Raw genomic sequence first — 22,980 nt, forward strand, 5'->3', positions numbered from 1 at the left:
ACATTATCACAATTCTGTATCTTTACTGACTTAGGAAAGATTCACGTAAGCTCTGAAAACTCTGATTCCTTGGTAGATTTTCCTTTGAGTCAAGTGTCTGAAATGGAATGAAAAGATATCCTAACTCTAAGTTAATATGGAAAGAGCATTGTTTTTAAAACAATTTCGATTTTAAATACATAAAACTTTCAAGATCTTCAGGACTTTTTAAAGCACATTTGAAATTATTTTAGTAAGAATTTTGTTTTATCAATATATGTTGAATTCTGTTTTTTAAACATAAAGCTTAGATTTCAGAAAGAGGGAGGGAAAATAGCTGGTGGTCCCAGAGTGTGCTGCTGTTAATTGTTTAACAAAGGGGAAAATGTATATAAACAGATAAAGTTACCATAAATTCCATGAACTTAAATCTGTGATTCATTGCCTTAAAACTTTCTCTCTTAGAATTTCCATACCGCATGCCAAACCAGTAAAATGGCTTTTAAAAATGTATAGTAGACAATGTCAGTTTGTATAAAAGTACCAAGTGAAAATATTTATTACATGCATTGGAAAAAAAATTGTTTACCTATTGAATGTTACCTGTTTATGTAGAGCTCTTTAGATGTAATAAAAGAAAAGCCTTCAGTTAATTTGTCTTCTGTAAAATAACACTGCTGGGTGTTCAAGGGGACAAAATCCCTGTGAGACAAGTGATAATGGTTTGTGCTTCCAAAGCACCTTTCATCCAGAGATTTCAAAGCATGACAAGTAACTAATTTTCTTGCAGCATGCTTTGAGGTAAGTAATGAATATATAGCCATCATTTCCCTCTCTTGTTGAAATATGGCTAGCTCTTTAATAAATCACAGCATCTGTTCAGCATCTGCAGTTTGAATGCTAAGAGCACCGTGGCCTTCTTGTAAACAACACTAGGTGCTAGAGAAACCAGCTGGAATTTCAGGAATGAGCTTGAAACCAGGACAGGAGTAATATAATAGCCCTTCCTCCGGTAGAGGTTTGAATCGGAACACTTCACAGGATCTTAGGTTCTGGACCACTGGATCCCCTTAATGAGGAGCAGGGAGTCTGTGAAGAGGAGCCCCAGGTTCGAATTCCACACCAGCTGTGTGTTTTTGGCAAGCTATACTTCAGATTCCCGTTAGGCCAATGAGATGCATAAAACTTGCTTTAAAGCCATACTGGGACTATTCAGTGATAAATACAGACATAGAAAAGCTTTGACGGAAAGTACCCTCATTTTTTATAGCCAGAACTTGCTCTTCCTGTTCCATCTAAATCATTGGTATCTATCTCCCATCTAATCTTTGGTATTCCAGGTTGGCTGTGCAGGATTTACTTCCTAATGTCCATGACTGGAGCTCAAAAGAGGTGCCGGCCTAGGACCTTTGAGCTTTGCCTGAAAGTGACAGCAGATCTCTTGGGGGGAGGTGGGGGGTGGGGTGGGCAGCGTCTAACCGGCCCTCTGGTGGATTTACCTTGAAGGTAATGAAATTTAAGCATGAGGACCCCTCACTTGCCCTGGTCCTGGGAGCAGCCCCAGAAATTCTGCATTTCTGTTTTTGTATTCTTAAGGCAGCCAAATCTTATAAACCTCAGATCCCACAAAACATCTGCTTCTACACTGTGCGGACCTGGGCTTCCCAGCCAGATAGTCACAATTTCACCTAGTTGGCATTTCGACCATTTACTTACTCTCACCCCCACAAAACTCTTCTCTGTGGCTCCTAGGAATTCCCACTTACTCCCTTTGCAGTTACGCTTGGGGAAATGAGAGTCTCCTTCCTCAGGGCCTTGTTTGGGTCTGAAGCCACACGGCATTGTTGAGACAGTTGCACTAACACTACAACTCTTGCTCCCTGCAGTTTTCCCTGTGCCCGGTGCCTAGTGGAAGATTTGTGTCTTGTACATCTTCCCAAAAGACACATCCCGTTTGATTTGGTTTTCTTCTGCTTTAGCCTGTGGCACCACTAGACAAAGCCGCAGCCCAGAGAACCCACTTTTGATACATACATGAAAATCTTTGCACTTGGAGCCCTGCAGCCCCTCCTGTGTTGCTGTGGTACTCCAGCCCTTTTTAGGACTGTGCTGGCACTATGAATGATCCAGATTTGACAAGTGTATGGCACCTCTGAATCTCTGGCAGCACCAACCTGGCACCTTCTGGCTAACTCAAAGCCACTCGAGCTGGATGGACTTCCAGAAAGCCTAGTGCTCCTACTACTGTTTTCCAGGGCTATTGTACCCTGGCCATTGCTGGTTCCATCCCCTTATTTCTCTCCATAAGTCCTGGGGAAGTGGCTTAAGGCTATGACCAGTGTGGGCCACTTAAGCAGACCTCCCTGGAACCTCTCTGCCTGGTAACAGAGCCCAGGGAACAGCTCAGAATTCTCACAGCATTGGAAGCCCCCTTCTTGAGCTCTGCAAGGCCAGTGAATTCAGCCGCTCACATCTGGTTTGCTTTGGTGTGAGGTGTAAAGTAGATCACTCTTCCCGCTCTCAGCTGATGCTGCCTCATTGTAGCATGTGTTTTCACTCTACAAAGTTTTCACTCTATACTCTGTGTTTATGAACCAATAGCCTGAGCTTTGTCACTGTATCTATTGAGATAGAAATGAGAATTTGTAAATGGGCCTCTGGCACCGCAAGACTTGTCATAAGTGTTACAGCTTTTTGTTTGTTGCAGCTTCTCAGCTAGCACTGGCTTCATCTTGGAAATATGGAAGATGGTTCTAGCCCCCAAATACAGAGTAAGTCTCTTGGTAGATTACCCTTAAGTCATTAGCTCAATCCTTCCTCAACAGGCTCCATGAGGTAAGAAGTGGGAATCCAGCTTGTGTGAGGGCCCCGAAGTTTTGAGGGGTGAAATGATTTGCCCAAAGTCACAGTGGGAAGCAGAAGAGCCAGGACTGGAACCCAGGCCAGACTCCAAACCACAGGCTCCTTCCATGCTTGAAAGGGCCGGACTCATGGTAGTTAATAAAATCAATACAAATCTTTTATTAAAAAGATCTGCTCATACCATGCATGGCTGAAATCATCTATTATTGTCGCTAGTTAGCCTCTCTTCTGTAGTTGGGTAATGTTGTCTTGCCACTGTGTTTGCCATCTCCCCCAAGTGAAAAGAACACTTTTCTTTTTAAAAATTAATCGCTCCAAGTTTTCAGGCCCAGGGGAGGCTCTCGCATTCTCCTCCTTCAATAGTCCTGTCCAGGAAGGGTGATCTTGTGGATAAATTCATCATACTTCACTTTGCCGTTGGGTTCGATACCTGCTTCCCTGAAAAGATCATCCACTGCAATAAATCACATTAATTTTTCAGTTTGGCTTTAGTGTTCCATTATAAAACAGTGAGTTCTTTGGGGACTGGAGCTCCCCTAAGGTCTTCCCTGAGTGTCCAGTTGACTATTCCTATAGACCAGGAAGTAAACCAGTGAACAGAAAGGGACAACCCACCCCTGCCCTCCTGAGACCACGGATTCCATTTAGAGCTAATCAGGCTTTCTGAGGGGCAGGGAGTAGGGAGGTGTACTGGTAAGGATTTGGTCACTGATGCCACCCTGGGCTTTTTTTTTTTTTCTTTTTTGAAACAGTTTCGCTCTTGTTGCCCAAGCTGGAGTGCGATGGCGCAATCTCCGCTCACTACAACTTCCGTCTCCCAGGTTGAAGTGATTCTCCTGCCTCAGGCTCCCGAGTAGCTGGGATTACGGGCACGTGCCGCCACGCCCAGCTAATTTTTTCTTATTTTTAGTAGAGACAAGGTTTCACCATGTTGGCCAGGCTGGTCTTGAACTCCTGACCTCAGGTGATCCACCCACCTCAGCCTCCCAAAGTGCTGGGATCACAGGCATGAGCCACTGTGCCTGGCCCACCCTGTGCTTTTATTTTTATTTTTTCATGAAAATATGACCCCTGTGCCTCTATTTCTAGAAACCTTTGTCCTGGAGTTTTTACCTTCCACCAGCTCAGCCTGCAGGCAGAGCGAACATCCTCGGCAGCCCCAGGCTTCGGCCTGCCCCTCACTTGCCTGCCTTCTCCCCTAAGCCAATGCTCCTCACCACCCCTGCCCCCACCCCAAGAGAGGACTTAGTGAAAAGCACTGTCTGCTACCATCACTTCTAAAAAAAAGTATGTTTGGGGGATGGGTTTTTATGAGAGAAAAATAAATCCAACTGTGTTGAGAGCTCACAGCATACAAGACTGCCATTGTTCTCCATCGCTCCAGAAAAAAAAAGAAAAAAAAAGAACTTCATTTGCTTGTTTCTTCTGGTTCTGGATTCCTGGGATAAAATACTAGCTTGTCCCAGGCGTTGGCAAGAGCCATTTCAGCTTGTATTCTCCACAATGGCCTCTTGGGGCCAACCTACCATGCCTCTTTAGCCCATCCTCATCTCACTGCCCTGTGTCAACTTCCCAGGCCTGGACACCTTCCACACACACACCCCTGTAGTCAGTCAGAAAATATCCTGTGATTCTGTGCTTAACTATCCTCGAAAGTACAATCACCGTGCCTTGTGCCTAAGCTGATAGTAGTTCTGAGTATTGGGAGAATTTGAGGACACTAATTCATCTCATTTTGTGGAGAAGTTTCTACAATCAGCCAGCTGGCTAAAACCATCCTGGGGGGCAGGCCAACATCAGCTCCAGGGCCAGTCACTGCAGCCTCTTCCCATCTGGGCGAGGGCCAGCACTTAGCCAGGTGCTGAGGACACCTGAGTAGAATAGCCTTTCACTCCGTCTCACTTCAAAGACCCATAAAAAGCCAGTGCTGAAGTCAGCCCGTCCCAGGCCTCAGGAGGAAAAGGCTTCACCCGCAGCCGTTCCAGGGATGTTTTTTAATCAAACTGAAAATTGTCTTTCGATCACCCAGAGAAAGGATTCCTGCTGCTGGTATCATTCTTCCCATCTCCCGTGGCAAGTGACAGGGAAATCAGTGTCCCTGCTTGTCTGGAACTCACCAGTTTCTGTGAAACATTCCTCTGCTGGTTATGAGAGATGTATGAGAGTCTGCGGCATTGCTTTAGGACAGAGATCATTAACCACAAAAATAAGGCCCTGCTCCCTCTGCTGACTCCACCTGTTGCCTAGAGGGCTGGGCGGTGTCCTGCGGGGAGTCTGGGAGGGAAGGACGGCCCATGTCTTCCCTGTCCATGTGAAAATAGCCACAAGAGGTGAGCCTGGGAAAGTGGGGTATGGAGACCCAGCCTGCTGTTGGGCGATTGATTATTTATTTATTTATTTATTTACTTTTGGAGATGAAGTCTCATTCTGTTCCCCAGGCTGGAGTGTAGTGGCGCAAGCTCAGCTCTCTGCAACCTCTGCCTCCCAGATTCAAGCTGTTCTCCTGCCTCAGCCTCCCGAGTAGCTGGGACTACAGGCGTGCGCCACCACGCCTGGCTAAGTTTTATGTCAGGCAATTTTTAAACTCTCTGCACTGTGCCTTAATGGCGGCAGCTAAAATCTGAGCAGACTGATTTGTAGAGTGGTAGCTCAGAGGGACCTGAGGGGTCACCTTTTGTACCCTCATTTCTAGCAAGGAAAGTGAGGTGGGAGAGAGGTCTCCCAGCACCCAGGATTCAAACCACAACCTCAAACCCCTCCTCCAGTGGTTTATGGTGATTTAACCAGGGACGGAAAGTCCATCATTTTGAAGCCTGTTTTCAGCACCCACTTGTGGCCAAGCCCAGCTCTCCTGTCCCAACCACAGGCCAGCAGGGCAGCCTAACTAGAAACCGCAGGCTCTGAGGTCGGGGTCCCTGGCCTTGGGCAGAGGCAGAGCTGGCTGGCTGCTGCTGATGTGGCAGGGCTGGGCAGGAGGGTCCGCAGACTGGAAGAACAAAGGCTGCAAATGGCCCGGCGTGGGGGGTCCCTTTGACAGTGTGTACAAAGGGCTTTCCTAGAAAACCCCAGGCTTTGTCCTGCTCTGAGGCAAGAAGGCCTGCTGGGCTGCAGGAAGGCACAAGGCAGAGAGACCCCTTCTCACGGGGCTCTGGGACCAGGAACCCCGCCTGTCTCGGCAGTTCTCCAAGTGTCCTGGCAAAGTTCCCTGTGGAGCCCCCTTCTGGAAGAGCTTAGAGCAGCCTGAGTTGGAAAGGAAGCAAAGCAGCACCTCAATTCGGAAACTCAACCTCAGCAGCAACTGCAGAGACTGCTGTGATGGCAGGAGGGGCAGGGATGTCTAGACCTGCCTTCACTCCCGCACTGCTGCTCAGGAGCTACTCACTCCCCCGCTTCTTTATCAGTAGAAGCAGGCACTTGTGCTCCCAGGGCTGTCATAGGCACTAGACGAAGCCCCACAGTGAGAGCTTAAACACAGGGGGAGGCCGGACTGCACGCTCCAGCTTCCCTGCCCTGTGGGGTCCAAGCTGGGTTTCCCCCCAGCTGTCCCTTCACCCTGGCCTCTTGGGGCCAACCTACTTCTCCCTGCGCCCTTCCAGGCCCCCTGGTTCTTCCCCAGGCTCCAGCACCCACCTAGTATGGCATCTGCTCACAGTCTCCTGTGCATGCATCAACAGAGATGGTCTGCACCACCCTGGTGGCATCAGCCGGGCTTTGGTGCCCTCCTCCCAACTTCCTAACCCCCTCTGACTGGTGGGAGACAGGCCCCAGGCTGTTACCTTCCTTGTGGGTGAGCTTCTCCCCGAGGCTCGTAAGTTTTGACCGCAGGTCGGACGCCATGATGTAACCTTTCTTCTCCTTGTCCGCCATCAACATGGCTAGAAGAATTTCTTTCTTTGGGTCTTCTTGTTTTATTTGCATGTGCATAATGGTCAGAAAAGTGGAGAAATCCAGCTCTCCATTTCCATCTAGGAAACCCACAAACACAGCAGAGTGAGCAGAGGGAAAAAGGCTCTTGGGAAGCCAGTTAGCCTCCTGCTGGACCTGCACATCCAGTTCAAGGGTCACTGACCAGGGAACGCCAGGATGTGGCAGTGGTCACAGTGAAGAGGATGCAGCCTCTCCCACCAAGTTCCCACAACGGGCCCCTCACTGAACTGGACATTCTTCATTTCAGCAACGTCCTCAGTGATGATGCTTATCATCACCCCAAAACTCAAGAAAGCGGGGTCCCATCCACAGATGGAGGACTGGGCTCCTCTACTCCCTTCTAGCGCTTCCCTCCTGCCCTGAACTGGAGGGAAACAGGTCCATGTGTCCATTCCACCTTTGACAACCACCACAGCACATCTACCAGGATGGATCAGCGCCCCCACCTGCGGCCTCAAGCCTCAGTCCCAGGCTGGGCTGCTCACCTGCCTTCCCCTCACTGCAGTTTCCACCCCAGCCCCTCCTCCACGCGCCCTGGCTGGGATGTAACTGCAGGAAATCAAAACTTCCCCTGACTACAACTTCCTATTTGTTTAGACGAGACAGAAATCAAGGAAACCACTACCGCTTTGGAGCTGGACATGGGGGATCTCAGGTATCAGACCACTGAGCACCCCACTGCCAGGCTGCAGGCCTTCAGAGGCCCACCTGGGCCCAGCGTGGCCTGCCCCAGGGCAGGATCCCAGCGCCACTGCGGGCATCCTCTAGTGGGGCCTTCGGTAACCCTAGCAGATGGTGGTGACCCCCATGAGATGAGGAAGCTGGGGTCCTGAGACTGAGCAGCAGCCTGTGGGCTCTGGGTCAAGTGTTCTTCCCAGGGGACCCCATTCCCCTGGGCCAGTCCCTCCTTCCTGAGTGTCCAGCCTCCAATGCAAACAGCCACCCCAGCCTCTGAAACTACTCCTTTTTTTCTTAGGAAAAAACACAACAAAACATAAAATCTGCTTCTGACTGAAAAGCCGTATATGTTCTCATTGTTGAAAATACAGGAAACAACAATAAAAGAAATAAAAATCACCCATAATCCCATCACCAGAGAGAACTACCTGGTAACATTTTGGATGGGTTTTCTTTCGGCATTTTTTTTTTTTTTTTTCTAGCAATAGTTTTTCTAAAAACTATTGCATAGTTTTTAGGTCAGTCTTTGGTATCAGAAGAATTGGGTTCTAATCCTGATGCCATCACTGGCTCAAGAACTTAATGGCTGTAAACCTTGATCTTTGCTTGTAAAGTGGGTTAGGAGAAAGCCAGGCACAGTGGCTCATGCCTCTAACCCCAGCACTTTGGGAGGCCGAGGAAGGCAGATCACCTGAGATCAGGAGTTTGAGACCAGCCTGGCCAACATGGCAAAACCCCGTCTCTACTAAAAATACAAAAATTAGCCAGGCGTGGTGGTGGGCGCCTGTAATCCCAGCTACTTAGGAGGCTGAGGCAGGAGAATCACTTGAACCTGGAAGGCAGAGGTTGCAGTGAGTCGAGATCTCATCACTGCATTCCAGCCTGGGCGACAGAGCAACTCTATCTCAAAAAAAAAAAAAAAAAAGAGAAAATGAGGTTAAGAGAATGCCTACTTCGTAGGGTTTTGGAGGTAAGCACATGACAAATACTCAACAAAGGGAAATGTTTCTATAAAACATTGGGCTTGCTGTCAGCGCGGCTTTTCCCTGGGTTTGATAAGTCTGTTGGAACGCCTAGATCCCGAGGTCTGTGAGATGAGGTATCACTGATTGCTATGAGGATTCCAGGAAGTCGAAGTAAGGCACAGCACTCCTGGTCTGGGGCTGCCACAGCTGGGTCCCCAGGAGGCCTGCCTGCCAGCTGCCCCTCAAACTGCTGAGCTTTTCACACCTCTACCGTCTGCACCCACCTGCCGGGCCCCTCCCCACTCAGCGTTGTTCCCACCACCACTCACCTATCCCGTGGGTCTGCAGGTGCCGCTGCACCTCCCCTGGCGTCGGGCTGGCCCCCAGGCACCTCATGGCCACCATGAGGTCTGTGGCTTTTATCTTCCCCCTCTGCTGCTTGTCATACAGGGAGAAGCATTCCTTGTACTCTGCGCACAGCCCAGAGGGAGGGTCAGCAGCGTCTGGTCACTCTCCGCTGATGCCGCCCTCCCTGTCCTCAGTCTCTTCTCCCTCTTTTCTCTTCCCCTTCCTTTTGCCCACTCCCGCCATCCCTCTCTCCCCTCCCCTCCCCTCCCAAGGGTGCTAGATATAGCAAATGAAAATACAGGACTGCCAAGTTAAACTGAATTCAGAAAAACACTGAATACATTTTAATTGTATGCCCCAAATTTTGCATAGGACATATACTTCTATTGAGAAAGTATTTGTTGTCTGAAATTCTATTTAACTGGGTATCCTGTATTTCATCTGGCTCCTCTTCCCTTCCTCCCTACTCCCTCCCTTCCTTCTCCCTCCCCCTCCCCCCCAACCCTCAGCACTACAACTCCCAGCACAGTACCCCTCCAGGGCTCACAGCGGAGACCAGAAACCCACAGCAAGGCGTCCAGACCCCCAGGGGACCTCTGCAAACACAACTTTTCTGGACAATGGGAATAATAAGGCCTCAGGATTACTGTGAGAGCCAGAAATCCCAGGAGGCCTGGCAGAGAGTGGCCCTCATATGGTGATATTATCATCATTAGAGCTGGGGCATTTCTGAGCCTATTGCTCCCGCCCTGGCCTCCAGGCTGCTGAACCCTCAAGCTATCCATGGACTCAGGCCCTGGTCCTGTTCTTAGAGGCTTCAAAGGGTCCAGCTGGGAAATTCTCCCAGGGTCTGAAGCCGTTTCTCCCTCAGTACTTGGTAGAGGTGGAAGGCAGCCGGAGCTAAGGCTCCCCTAAACCCACAGTCTCCCGGCCTGACACCGCTGTCCCACAGGCTCCTGGCCTGACACAGCCGTCCCACGGGCTCCCAGCCCTGGGAGTCCCAGGAAGGCCAGCTGGGAGTTCAGGGAAAGTCCCTGGGCCGCACTGACTGAATGTCTGGTTCGGGGGTAGGTGGGGCTGCCATCAGGACAGGGAGACTCTCATCCAGCTCAGAAGAGGCACCCGGGCCTGTGGGTGGAGCCGTGGGAACCCAGTGGCCTGGCGCTGGCCATCCCAGGCTGGGGCTCAGGGCTCTGTTCTCTCTCCTGCTTCTCACACCACCCAGGTGGGTCCTTAGAGGCCTGGACAACAGCACCTTAGCTGATGACAGCAACAATGACAGTTCACATTGCTGAGCACTCTGCCCCCAGGCCCTCGCTTCATCCCCACCACCCTGTGACACGCTCCTCATATTCCCATGTGCAGACAGGGCACTGAGGGCTGCAACACTGACAGCCTGGCTGTGGGCAGCTCTGCCCGCCAGGCCACACTGCCTTCAGTTCCAGGGCAAACACCGCTGAGTGCAGCAGAGTGAGGGAGAGGACGTAGAAGGAGCCCCCTCAAATCCCTAGCCCAGACCAGGGGTCCCTTCATACTCCCTAATGAAGGCACTCAGGCCTCCCTGGTAGGATTTCAGGAGTGTCACTAAAGACAGGCAGATTGCCATGTACCATTTAGAGACAAATTCGTGGCCTTTGTGGAGAGACTGAGAGGAAACCCCCAGCCCCACACACCTGCCCTTTCAGAACGTTCCAGAGCCTGAGCTTCCAAAGGGGCAAACCAAAGACAGGACCAGGTGGCAGGGGCCGAAGCGGCCCAGAGGAAGCAGGGCCAGAGCCTGGCCTAAGACCCCAGCTTTGATTCCCATAAAACCAAATTGCCTGCAAGAGGGCCCAGTGCCAGACGGGACAACGCCATCACTTCACGTCAGGGGGACAGAGAGAGGGCTGCCCAATCACAGAGCTTAACCTTAGCACTGCAGGGGGTGCCCCTGGGACCTCTCATGGCCACCCCCACCTTGTCTTTCTGTCTGGGTTTGCCCCTGGGTGAGGGAGGGCCAGGGGCCCACTGCCGTCCCTGCCTGACCTGTGCTGGAAGGTGCTCATCGCACCCTTGGGGTCCAGAATCAGCTTGGATCTGCAGATGGGTGCACTTCACCACTCCCTGACAAGCCCTGTCAGTCACTGGGGACCTGTGGTCCTTGCCAGCAGCAGCGCCAGGGCTCAGAGGCCCAACTCCTAACAAACCTTCACATCAGATATGTGCCGTCTCCCTGCCTCACACGCCTTTAAAGACCTGGAAGGCCAGATGTGAACTTGGAATTCCTGCACTGGAACAGACAGCAGGGTTCCCGCTGGCCCCTTCCTCCACCCTCTCTCCACTCTCCCTCCTCACCTCCTGGCTCTCCTTCCTGCTCTTCCTCCTGCCAGGTCGGCCCTCTAACATACTAGCACCTATATTTCACCACGCTCCCCTCCCTCGATGGTGACCCCCGTGAGGAAGGGGTTTTTGTCTTTGTGTTCGCTGTTGTAGCTCTAGTGCCTGGAACGGGGCTAGCACAAAGAAGGGACACAAACATTTGTTGAATGAAAGGATTAATTGGGTTAAATGAATTGGATTAAAAATCCCCTTTAAGTCTTCTCTTTGAAAATGCAAATCCCCCGGGACAAGAAAGAGACCTGCGCAAGGCCTAGGATAACACCAGCTGTGCTGGATGTTTAACCATCAGTTCTGATCATATATGTACTTGTGTCCCCTGCACTGTACAAACATAAAGGATGAGTAGCACACAACTTACAATTAATACGGAAATGTACACTATTCTTTATTATAAATTCCATCTAGGGCTGGGCGCAGTGGCTCACGCCTGTAATCCCAGCACTTTGGGAGGGCGAGACAGGAGTATCACTTGGGCCCAGGAGTTCGAGACCAGCCCAGACAATATAGTAAGACCTCATGTCTACAAAATATTTAAAAATATTTTGTGTGTGGTGGTGCGTGCCTGTAGTCCCAGCTGCTCAGGAGAAAGAGGTGGGAGAATCCCTTGAGTCTGGGTGGTGAAGGTTGAAATGAGCGGAGATCATGCAATTGCACAGAGCAAGGCTCTGTCTCAAATAAATAAATTCCATCTGGCCACTTGATTACTACGAATGAGTTTTGCCAACTCTTTTTTTTTTTTTGAAAGAGTTTCACTCTTGTTGCCCAGGCTAGAGTGCAATGGCACGATTTTGGCTCATTGCAGCCTCCACTCCCAGATTCAAGCGATTCTCCTGCCTCGGCCGCCCATGGAGCTGGGATTACAGGCATGCACCATGCACCATCACGACCGGCTATTTTTTTTTTTTTTGAGATAGAATCTCATTCTTGTTGCCCAGGCTGGAGTGTAGTGGTTTGATCTCAGGTCACTGCAACCCCTGCCTTCTGGGTTCCAGTGATTCTCCTGCCTCAGCCTCTTGAGTAGCTGGGATTACAGGCACCTGCCACCACACCCGGCTAAATTTTTTGTACTTTTAGTAGAGATGGGGTTTTGCCATGTTGGCAGGCTGGTCTCGAATTCCTGACCTCAGGTGATTTGCCCACCTTGGCCTCCCAAAGTACTGGGATTACAGGCGTGCACCACCGCGCCCACCAAGTTTTGTATTTTTAGTAGAGATGGGGTTTCACCATGTTGGCCAGGCTGGTTTTGAGCCCCTGACCTCAGGTGATCCACCCGCCTCGGCCTCCCCAAGTGCTGGGATTACAGATGTGAGCCACCGTGCCCAGCCCAAGTTTTGCCAACTCTTATATCCATTGCCAACTTATAGTTTTGATTCGACCATGATTTGACAAATGAAGCTGTATGCCAATGAGTGTGATTCTTTTTCCAATGAAAAATCTGATGTGATCTACTGTTAAACTATTTCTCACCCTTGTCCCAAATACATTCATTAAATTGAAACCTATTTAAAATCACCAGCTCTACTGATCACAATAGGGCTGTCTTTTTAACTTTTTGTATAGATAGATGTAGGGACTGAAACATTGTTTGATCCTACATTATTTAATAATGGCTGGCTTTAACATCCTGCTTGCAAAATTCCCAAAAAATGGCTCTTGCTAGCTGTAGTGAGCCAGCCCCAGCCTACATGTGGGTGACACCTGCGTGTGCCTGGCCCAGCATCCAGCACGTAACTGACATTATCCCCCTCTGTCCCTGGCTCGCAGCAGCCTGGTGAGGTGGCATATCCCTACTCCACAGGTGAGAAAACCGAGGCTCAGGGTGATTAGGCTTCAGGTCTGCTGCCTCCAAAGCCCCTGTTCTTTCCACTTCGCTAGGCCACCCCGTCCAGTCTTTTACACACTCGTTAAACATTGGTGGCCACTTTCTTGGTGTCAGATACTGGGATACAAAGAGAAATTACCTTCTTCCCTTCTGGGAGCTTTGGTCATCCCAGGAGGGAGGGTCAGTGAGCCTTAAAACCAGGCATGGGTGGGAGGATGCTGAGGCTGAGAGCTGAACTCCAGCCCTCAGTCCACCATTCAGTATCACCTTTAGACCTGGACAAGAGGGTGCTGCCCCGGGCCCTGTGTTTTAAAAGTCCCTGCTCCTGCCCTGGCCCTCCTCTTGGGATAAAGAGTTTGAGGGGTCTACATGGAGGTGCCCACCTGGAGCTCACAATTCCTGCCCCTCTAGACCAAGCTTAGAATACCCAGAACTCTGGAACTCCTGGCCGGGTAACCCTAACCCCACTTGGCTGGGCTCTCAGGACCCTACCCTGGATCACAAGGGCCCAAGGTGCCTGTAATTTGTTGTTGTTGAGACAGAGTCTCACTCTGTCGTCCAGGCTGGAGTGCAGTGGCACGATCTTGGCTCACTGCAACCCCGCCTCCTGGGTTCAAGCGATTCTTCTGCCTCAGCCTCCTGAGCAGCTGGGAGTACAGGCACCCACCACCATGCCCAGCTAATTTTTGTATTTTTAGTAGAGACGGGGTTTCAACATATTGTCCAGGCTGGTCTCGAACTCCTGACCTCGTGATCTGCTCGCCTTGGCCTCCCAAAGTGCTGGGATTACAGGCGTGAGCCACCGCGCCCGGTCTTGGTACCTGTAATTTTAGCTCCAGTAGTCAGCGAAGGACTCACTGAGAAGGCGATGTTTCAGCAGAGACCTGGAGGAATAGGGATGCCTTGGGGGACTCTCAGGCCCATTGATGTCCACTGTTGGGACAGGTTCAGGGTCACAACCTCAAGCAGCAGCTGGCTGTGCCTCCTGGGCCTCTCCTGCCAGGTATAGGGGGGCTGCAGTCATGAGGCTCCCCTGGCTCAGGTCTGGGCCCCTGAGTTCTTTGTAACCCAACCCTTTGTGCTCTTGGCCTTGTGGAAATAGAACCTGCACGGTGTGAAACTGAAGCCTGGTCGAGGGCTGGCAGAGGAGGGGACCCAGGGAATGAAGTGCTCACACCCAAACCAGGCTTGATGCCAGGGCAAAGGGGACTCAGTGGACCCCCTCCCATTTTACAGATAGGGAGACTGAGGCCCAGAGAGTAGACGCATCCTGCCGGAGAGTGCAAACCTGGCCTCTGTTCTGTCTCAGTTACAAAGCCCCTCCTCTTTCCCTGCTGTCAGCCATACCTTTAATGGTCTCTCTCTCCATCCCCAGTCCCCTCAGTCCCCAAATCCAACTGGTCAGGCTCTGGAGGGAAACCTAGTGGGCTCTGTCTTAGCGCCCTGGCTTGTAAATCACACTGACACGTATAAAGCCACATTTCTATTTTGGAGGCTCACCCCCGACCCCCAGCCCACCGACGGCTGCCTCCCTGCAGCTCTTGGCCCCGTGGGTGGGCCCAGCTCTCCCCCAGCCACCTTCCTTCCCACCAAGAAAACATGAGCAGAGCAAACTGCCTAATGAGACCCATGTTTTGCTGAGTTGCTAATTAAAGAACAAACCCAACCTACCATTAATTTGGTCTTGGGAAAGAAACTTGGCCTGCAGCAGAGAAAGGAAAGCAGTCAGGGGAGGGCTCCACCTGAGGCTCACACCCCCAGCCCTGGCCAGGCCCACACAGACCCTCACTCACCATCCTGGGGCCCCGGCTGCCACCCGTGCGTTCGCTGCTCCCAGAACCGCGTTCAGTTTCCTCCAGCCTCAAGTCTAAAGTCTGCCAAGCTGGGTGGAGGCCCGGGTAATAAATGCTCGGCTGCCATGGAGACCGGGCCCGACGCCACCAGGGTCAGATTCCAGCTTCCTGAGCACAGCTCAGGACCCGCCACCCGGGCAGGTTGGATTTTTGAGGAAACAGGGCTGCGGAAGGCTCTCCCAGGGCTCAGAGTCTCCGCCTCCAGAAGCCGCAGCAAAGGCACAAATGCCAGTTTCTTCCTGGGAGCCCTGGACTCCAGGAAGGGGTCTTCTCTCTCCTGGTACTCGGCGGGGACACCATCAAGCCCCGACTAGAGTTGGACACTTTACACCCTGGGTCGTACTGAAGGCTCCTCACACACCATCTTGGAGGAGGAAGGGAACCCTTCCAAGACGGCCCAACTCAGAGATGGGCACCAGGGCGCGCAGGCTTGGGGCTCCGTACTGCAGGGACACAAGCTTCGGTGCTCTCAGGCTGGGATTCAGTCCTCCCCGCCTGCTGACTTGCTGAGTGACTGGCAAGTCATCCTACCTCAGTGTGTGCCTCAGTTTCCTCACCAGCTGAATGACAGGGCCGTTGGCGAAATCAAGTGGCCAGCGCACAGCCGGTTCCCAGCCTGTGCCAGTTCACCTCCCGCCTTCTAGGGACTTTACAGGTCGGGGAGGGGCCTGGGCTGGGTCTCCAGCCCCACTGCAGGCTCCTCGGGGGCTTGGAGTGAGGCCTCTTAGTGCCAGTTGCCCTGGCCAGGAAGGCTCCCCTTTTCTTCCTTCCTGTCCTCTCTCCACCCTCAGCCCCACCCCTTCCGCAGAAGCTGCTGATGCTCCCAAGTCCTCAGGGGTTCGTGCTGCTCCCCTCCCCTACATAGGAGGAAATGGGGGCAGGGTGTGAGGCTTCCCTGGCTTCTTCCCCTTGAGATCCCATTTCCCTGTTTGGGGCGTGAGGTTTTTGTCCACAGCTGAGTCTATGGGGCTCTACACCCAGGGTCCGGCCCACAAGTAGGTGTGGCCGCACAGGTGTGCCCTACACAAGGGCCCCCAACCCAGGTGCGAGGGGTTGCTGGTCAGGGGCTGCACTGCCCATAGGAAGGGGGGCATCGTGCCAGTTTGCACACAGGCACAGGGACAGGAGGGGCTGCCTGTGCCCCATTCTCCCCTCCCCTCTCCTTTCCTGACTGCCTGTGTGGAAAGGGTGCTTTTCCCCCAGATCACATCCCCAGAGTCGCCTCTTTACACCTGTTTCTAGACCCACAGAATTTTAGCTGGGGACTCGACTCCTCCCTGTCAGAGTTGGAGGCCCCTGCTCCCTTACCCCGGGGCAGGGATAGAGGAAAGGCTGCCTCTGTGCAGAGGATGGAGAGAAGGACGTTAAGGAGTCACCTGGGCTCTGGAAGCCTGCAGGTGGCCAGGCCGAACCCCTCCGCCTGTGGGAAGGTGCTCCAGGAGAGATGAGGTGGCTCCTCGGAGTTAGGTCAGTGTGTGCTGGGGTGCCTTGGCCAACTCCCTCCTCACGTGTGTAGGTGTCCCCAGGGGATGCGGCACAGATGGAAAACACCGGCATGGGGCAATGGCTGCGTGGGGGTTCACGATACAGCAACTTACCACGCTGTGGGGCGCACCGTGTGTGCTACACCTCAGCACAAAAGGGAGAAAAGACAGAAACACTTCCAACACCAACTGCGGCTGTGACTGTTTGCTTTATTCTTGAATCCCGGGTCCCCGTGGCTGGGGGTCCCTTCCCATCCCTGGGCACCACCGTGACTTCCTGTGGGTCCCTTCCCTTCTGTCCCCGACTCTGTAGACCCCCCCATGGGAGGGGTCCTAGGTAGGGGAGGCTCCTCCTCCCTCCAAACCAGGGGTCATGGTGTCAAGGCAAAGCCTCTGGACCCAGCACCTTGTAAAGGCTTTGATGAGAGGAGCTCCAGCTTTTGCTCAGGGCCTTTGGCCCCACCACCCAGGAATGCAGGCGCTCAAAGCCTGTGGCCACAGTTCTTCTGGAGTGGGAGCAGGGGGACAGAGCTTTGGGTAGAGGAGGGTCGCCTGGAGAGCTGGAATGCCAGGGGAGTTGGCGGCGCCTCTGGCTCCTGGGGGCCAGGCTGGCTCCACACCTCATAGGCCTGAGCCTGGGCAGGGTCTGGAGTGCACATAGCCCCTAGGCAGGGAGAGGGCAGTGACAGGACCGAGCCACTCATCTGTCCCAAAGCTGCCCCCAAGGGGTGTCAGCAACCCCAACCCACTGACCTACTTTGGGACCACAGGCCCATCTAGTGCAAATGAGGTCCAGACAGGAGAAATGCTTTACTCAACAGCCACAGAGGCTGACGTAACCTATGTAACGTAGGGTCAGGGTGGGCCTGAGGGATGAGCCAGGTGGTGGGTGGGCGACACACCAGGTCCCCTCCTGGCCTCTGCCCCACCCAGCCCTCTCCTGCACAGCTACCAGAAGAACAGACCAGCCCCAGCAGGGAGAGTGTGGTCAGGTGCAGAGGAGGGCAGGGGCCCGGATCCTGGCCCAGAAACACTCTAAAACAGAATCCGATCCTGAGATGATCCAAATCAAACAGAAACTTGACGGAAATAATAGAGTCTGAAAATGATGCACTCTACACACACATATACAAGACACACACGACACACACACAAGACACACACACACATGAATCCACACACAAATCCACGCACACGAATCCACGCACACAAGGCACACCCCACTCATGCTCTCGGTCTCCGGTTACACACCCACACCACACCCTCTACCCCTGTATTCAGACGCCCTCTATGGCCCACCTCCCACCCAGCAGAGCGCCACAGCCTGGTGCCAGGGACTCAGTGCCGACTGCTGACGTGAAGGGTGTAGAAAGCCCAGGGCTCAGGGACGTAGATGACACCTGGGTACTTCTTCCTGAGAACAGGGTCGTTCCACAGCCAGGCGACCCAGAGCGCCACCAGCAAGAGGGTCAGTGTGAAGGAGGAGAAGAGGAAAAGGCCGTTGCTGTCCAGGAAGAGGCGCTTGCGCTTCTGGTGCAGGACGAGGGCCAGCATGGCGAAGAAGGTGAAGATGAAGAGGATGAAGATCTGGCCCTCGGTGACCAGGTACCTGGGAAGGCCAGGGGGGAGTGAGGCAGCTGCTGTGGCAACCCCGTCCTGCCTGGCATCCCTCCCTGTGCGCGAGAGCCAGGCTGCCCTCCAGGCAGGCAGGAGCGCCCTCTGGCGCCAGGGCTCAGTGAACCCTGCCGCTCTAAGCCACAGCCCACGGGCAGCATCCTGATGGAGCTGGTATAGTTACTGGGTTTTAGATGTGGATTTTGTTGCCAATATTTAAATAACAGAATACCTACAAATGTGTATTTCTGGCTTCTCTGGTCACATTAAGTTTGTATTTCCACACAACAAAACCTGACTAGAGGAGAAAGCAACAAACAATTGCCACGACAACGGCAGCGGCCCCCGCGGCAGGACGCCGGGGTGAGGACCCGCAGGAAGCGCTCCGCTAACATCTTTCCCGCTCACTGCGGCTGCCACCCACTCTTTTTAATCCCCAGAGAGCGCACAGATGAGCCCCGGCGGGCCATCTCAGCCACACAGGCGACAGGCCGGGGAGACGGTCTAGAGCTGGCCCAGGAAAGGAGGCCCTTTTCGTTTTGAGGGAGGCCTCCCATCAGAGAAGGGCCCAGTCCTGCCCCCACCCTGTCCTTCCCATGACACCCACAATCCCAGGGTGACCTGTCTCCAGGGCAGAAGTGACAGAGGAGGGCTGGGAGACTGGCTGAGGCCAGAGTCCTCTGCGATGGGAAGAAGAGAGAGCCACAGGGGACAAAGACCCCAGACCAGGTGCCCCTACGCCATCAAACCCCTCAGTCTGTCTTTGGCCTCACCATAGTGCTTTACATTTGACAAAGCCCCTCTCTGTCCTCAGCATCCTCCTCATCCGAGAGGTAGACAGGCAGGTACCATCATTCCCATTTCACAGAGGCGGAACCCGCAGCCCACCACAGGGCTTGGTGTCGGAGGTGGATTGTGCCGGCCCCAGGGCAACACTGGGGTTCTTGAGATGGGGCACACAGCGAGAGGGGCTTGAGGATGGAGAGAGACTGTGCAACCTCGCCCTGTCCTCCCACCTCCCTGCCATACCCAGGCCTGGGCTTCATGGAAACAAGGAGGCCACCACAGGGCATTGTCACAGTCCCCACTAGACACAAGAGGAAGCAGGGGCTCAGAGAGGGCCAGTCTCCCCAGGGCCACACAACAGGTCCATGGGCAAGTGCAGAATCTTGCTGCCGTGGCTCACTCCGTGCCCCTGCCTCTGCCCCCATGCTGATGTCTACTCACCAGTAGTACAGGCCACTGGGCGCCACCAGGAGCAGGGCAGGCCCTGGCATCCACCTCTCAGCTTTACAGGCAGTAAAGCAGCCGCTGAAGTACATGAAGAGGATGAGGAAGAAGGGGATGTACCTAGGACAGGAAGGCCAGTGCCTTAGAGGCCTGCTCAGCAGTCCCCATCCCCACCACCTCTGCACCCGCTCCCACGGGGGTCCCACGGAGTGCCACGTCATGGTTTACAAAACGCCTAGCCTGGGTGAGAGGCGCTCCTCTCCACCCGACCTTGCTTGTGCTGGGCGTCAAAGATGGGACAGAAACAGAAACAGGAAGGCAAGGCACGTGTGAGTCAGAGGCCCAGAGGCATCCATACTGCCCAGGGCACCTCACTCACTCCGTGGGGGTGGGGGGCGTCTGGGGGGTTGTCTGTCTCATGCACCGCAGACGCCAGCAGACCAGCCCCACACTAGCCTGGAGACAGAGGCACGTCCCGGGCTGAGGATGGAGGTCCACATGTTAAAAAAGAGAACAGCACCTGTGGGGGCCTCTCGGTGAAGCGCTGCACCCACACTCAGCACACAGCCCCACCCCCACCTCAGACACCTCATCCCAAAATACCACCCTCTCCCCTCTCCACACACTGGCTCCCTTTCTCCCACCTGTGCTGACTTGCACCAGTGTACCCGCCTGCCTCTTCTCACCCACACCCGCTTCCTGCTGGGGCTCCAGCTCTCTGCTCCTAGCCCCTCCACCCTTTCCCAACCTTCTGTGGGAAGAGGCTCTGGCAAAGGACAGGGAAACATGGCAGGAGGCCTGTCCAGGGACCCTGGACCAGCTGAGCCAGGAGGATTGACATCGCAGAGCCCGAAACAACCTGGAAACACCCGTGCAAGGTGCACGTGCCGTGAGCGCCAACTGAGGAGTGAGCCGGGTCCACAGCTGGCCCTCACCTCCCAGCTGCGCTGCCGCCCTCGGAGCCCTCGGAGCCCTCGGAGCCCTCCGAGCCCTCTTCCCGCTGGCCTCAGCTTCTCCTGGGTAAGATGGGAGGCTGGAACAGATGAAGCCTCCCAGCCTGGGCCCGGGATCTCCTGAGGCTGAGGCCACATTTCTGAGGTCTCCCCCTGGGAGTTCTGAAGAGGGGGGAGTGCAAACAGCACGCCCCTCCCCAGCCTGATCCAGCTGACTTCCTGCAGCTTCCTCCGCTCCCAAAGAGCAGGCCCGACACCGGTGGGGGTCCCTGGCTCCGCCCCCACCCTCCACATTACCATCTGGGGGTTGTTTATCAGGGACGTGTCCTCCTCCCCCACCCTCAGGGCTCAGGCTTGTTGAGGGAGGACCAAAGCCGCTCGCTGCCCTCTGCTGGCCACTGCGGGCACTGAGGGCTGGGCGGGGGCGGCGATGCTGGCGGGAAGCTGGGGCCCCGGGCCTGGGACAGCTGTTGGGTCTCCCTGGCAACCTCCGGGACAATCTCACCGGAGGTTGAGCTCACAGTGCCTTTACAGGGGATGAGACTCAACACATGGAGACCTGCGGCCCAGACAGCCTTGCTCAGTGTGTCCCTGAGGCCAGTGACAAAGCTAGCTGGTGGTCGGGGCCCCTGGGATAGACAGATGGGCCCATCACTCACCACATGCAGTGACCCAGGTACTCATCATAATAGTACAGCAGCTCAAAGGAGTCGATCTGAGGGAGGCACGGGCAGGGCAGAGTCGGGGGGATGTCGATGTCAGTCCAGGGAGGTGCTGGGGCCCCACACATCCCCTCTGACCACGCTTCTCCCAGTCCCAGGCCTCCCCCACTGCCTTATTCCCTACCCGGGGCCTTGCCCTGTTACAGGGGCCCAGGTGGGAGCCAGTCTGTGCACCACTTCCTAAGAACACTTGAGCATCCTAGCTTGGCACAGGCGACGGTGCCCTCACCTAGCAGAATGCCTTTGGTGGAAGGACAGGTGCAGCGAGGGGTGGGGGCCATTTCTTCAGCCTCCCAGGACAGACTGTGCCCCTAGGGCTTACAGGCAGGGAGCAGGAGGTGGCCTCACCAGCGTCTCCGGCTTGAGATTCTTGATGATGGGGTTCTCACGGACAGACAGGTGGTGCTGGTAGCCACTGAAGAGCAGGCGGTGGTTGACAGAGTCGCCCACCAGGTGGATGCTGGCACCCATGATGAAGATGATGATGCTCACGTAGGTGATAGAGCGCGGCAGGGTGCGGGGGGACCGCTCGATGAGCTGGGGTTCAGAGTGGGGTTGGCAGCATGACCTCACCTCTGTCACAGTATGTGACACCCTCTACTTCTCCCCTCATACCCGGGGTAGGATGGATGCTTCTGGCTGGAATGTCACTCCAAAAACTGGCTGGTCCCTTTAGCAGGCCAGCCTAGCCTCCAGATCCTCCTGTGACCCCTATGAACCCAGGAGGGACTGGGGAGCAGCAGCGCCCCCTCCCACAACTTTACCCAGGGAGGAAAAAGACCAGAGGGCCCAACTCCTTTCCCAAGGTCACACATGACCTGTATGCTGGAGGGGACAGCCCAGCCTTCAATGCAGGAGTCCAGGCTCAGGCCCAGCCCTCCCACTGTCCCTGGCTGTGTCCCTGGGTAGCTGGCCCAGCCTGCTGAAGGCACCTTCTGATTTCTGAATGGTCCCCGCAAACATGAAGAAAATGTCAGGAATGGGGGCAGGTGCTTCTGAAATGCCACTGTTGAACTGAAAACACACCGGAGTTCTGAGATTATACTCCTCCTACTTCTGGAGATTTGAAATATCTTTCTCCAATACAAAATGATAGTGATAGTAAATGGGGATACAGGCTGAGCATCCCTTATCTGAAATGTTTCAGATTTTGGATTTTGGAATATTTGCATATACACAATGAGATATCTTGGGAATGCATATGCAAGTCTAAACATGAAACTCATTTGTTTCATTTTTCTTTGAGACAGGTCTCACTCTGTCACTCAGGCTGGAGTATAGTGGCTCAAGAGATCCTCCCACCTCAGCGCCCAGAGTAGCTGGGACTACAGGTGTGCACCACTGTGCCCAGCTAATTTTTAAATTTTTTGTAGAGACAGGGTCTCACTATGTTGCCCAGGTTGGTCTCAAACTCCTGGCCTCAAGCGATCCTCTTGCATCAGCCTCCCAAAGTATTGAGATTATAGGTGTGAGCCACCATGCCTGGAAAAATTCATTTATATTTCATATATACCTTATACATACAGCCTGAAGGTAATTTTATATAACACTTTAAATAATTTTGTACATGAAACAAAGTTTATGTTAAGCACTTTTGTGTAGAATTTTCTCTTTTTTTGAGACAGAGTCTCGCTCCGTCGCCCAGGCTGGAGTGCAGTGGTGGAATCTTAGCTCACTGCAACCTCTACCTCCTGAATTCAAGTGATTCTCCTGCCTCAGAGTCCCAAGTAGCTGGGACTACAGGCGCACACCACCGCGCCTGGCTAACTTTTTTGTATTTTTAATGCAGATGAGGTTTCGCCATGTTGGCCAGGCTGGTCTCGAACTCCTGACCTCAAGTGATCTGCCTGCCTTGGGCTCCCAAAGTGCTGGGATTACAGGTGTGAGCCAACTGTGCTGGCCCTAAGTTTTTTGTATTTTTTTCTTTTTCTTTTTTTTGAGATGGAGTCTCACTCTTTTGCCCAGGCTGGAGTGCAATGGCATGATCTCGGCTGAGAATCAAGTGATTCTCCTGCCTCAGCCTCCCGAGTAGCTGGGACTACAGGTGCCTGCCAGTATGCCCGGCTACTTTTTTTTTGTATTTTTAGTAAAGATGCAGTTTCACCATGTTGGCCAGGCTGGTCTTGAACTCCTGACCTCAAGTGATCCACCCACCTCGGCCTCC

The 22,980-nt window shown here is 53.6% G+C and overlaps 2 protein-coding genes across 3 annotated transcripts in view; both read right to left on the minus strand.

Annotated features, from left to right (window-relative positions):
* Positions 1–259: 259 nt before the first annotated feature.
* CALML4 (calmodulin-like 4) lies at positions 260–17,469 on the minus strand. Its single transcript, XM_011968719.1, is given in 6 exon segments — positions 260–3,295; positions 6,618–6,806; positions 8,741–8,881; positions 14,632–14,662; positions 14,754–14,811; positions 14,813–17,469. Coding segments are annotated over 6 exon segments (585 nt in total). The 5' UTR covers positions 14,881–17,469; the 3' UTR covers positions 260–3,197.
* Positions 17,470–17,493: 24 nt separating this feature from the next.
* CLN6 (ceroid-lipofuscinosis, neuronal 6, late infantile, variant) overlaps positions 17,494–22,980 on the minus strand; it is a 62,289-nt gene continuing 56,802 nt past the window's right edge. For both annotated transcript variants that reach the window (XM_011968728.1, XM_011968732.1), the window contains 4 exons: positions 21,165–21,353; positions 20,754–20,809; positions 19,139–19,261; positions 17,494–17,906 (listed from right to left, as the gene is read on the minus strand). In XM_011968728.1, coding sequence (XP_011824118.1) covers positions 17,636–17,906; positions 19,139–19,261; positions 20,754–20,809; positions 21,165–21,353 — 639 coding nt within the window. In that variant the 3' untranslated portion in view covers positions 17,494–17,635. The remainder of the gene's footprint in view (positions 17,907–19,138; positions 19,262–20,753; positions 20,810–21,164; positions 21,354–22,980) is intronic.

The sequence above is a fragment of the Mandrillus leucophaeus genome, unplaced genomic scaffold, assembly GCF_000951045.1.
Source record: "Mandrillus leucophaeus isolate KB7577 unplaced genomic scaffold, Mleu.le_1.0 Scaffold12, whole genome shotgun sequence".
NCBI lineage: Eukaryota > Metazoa > Chordata > Mammalia > Primates > Cercopithecidae > Mandrillus > Mandrillus leucophaeus.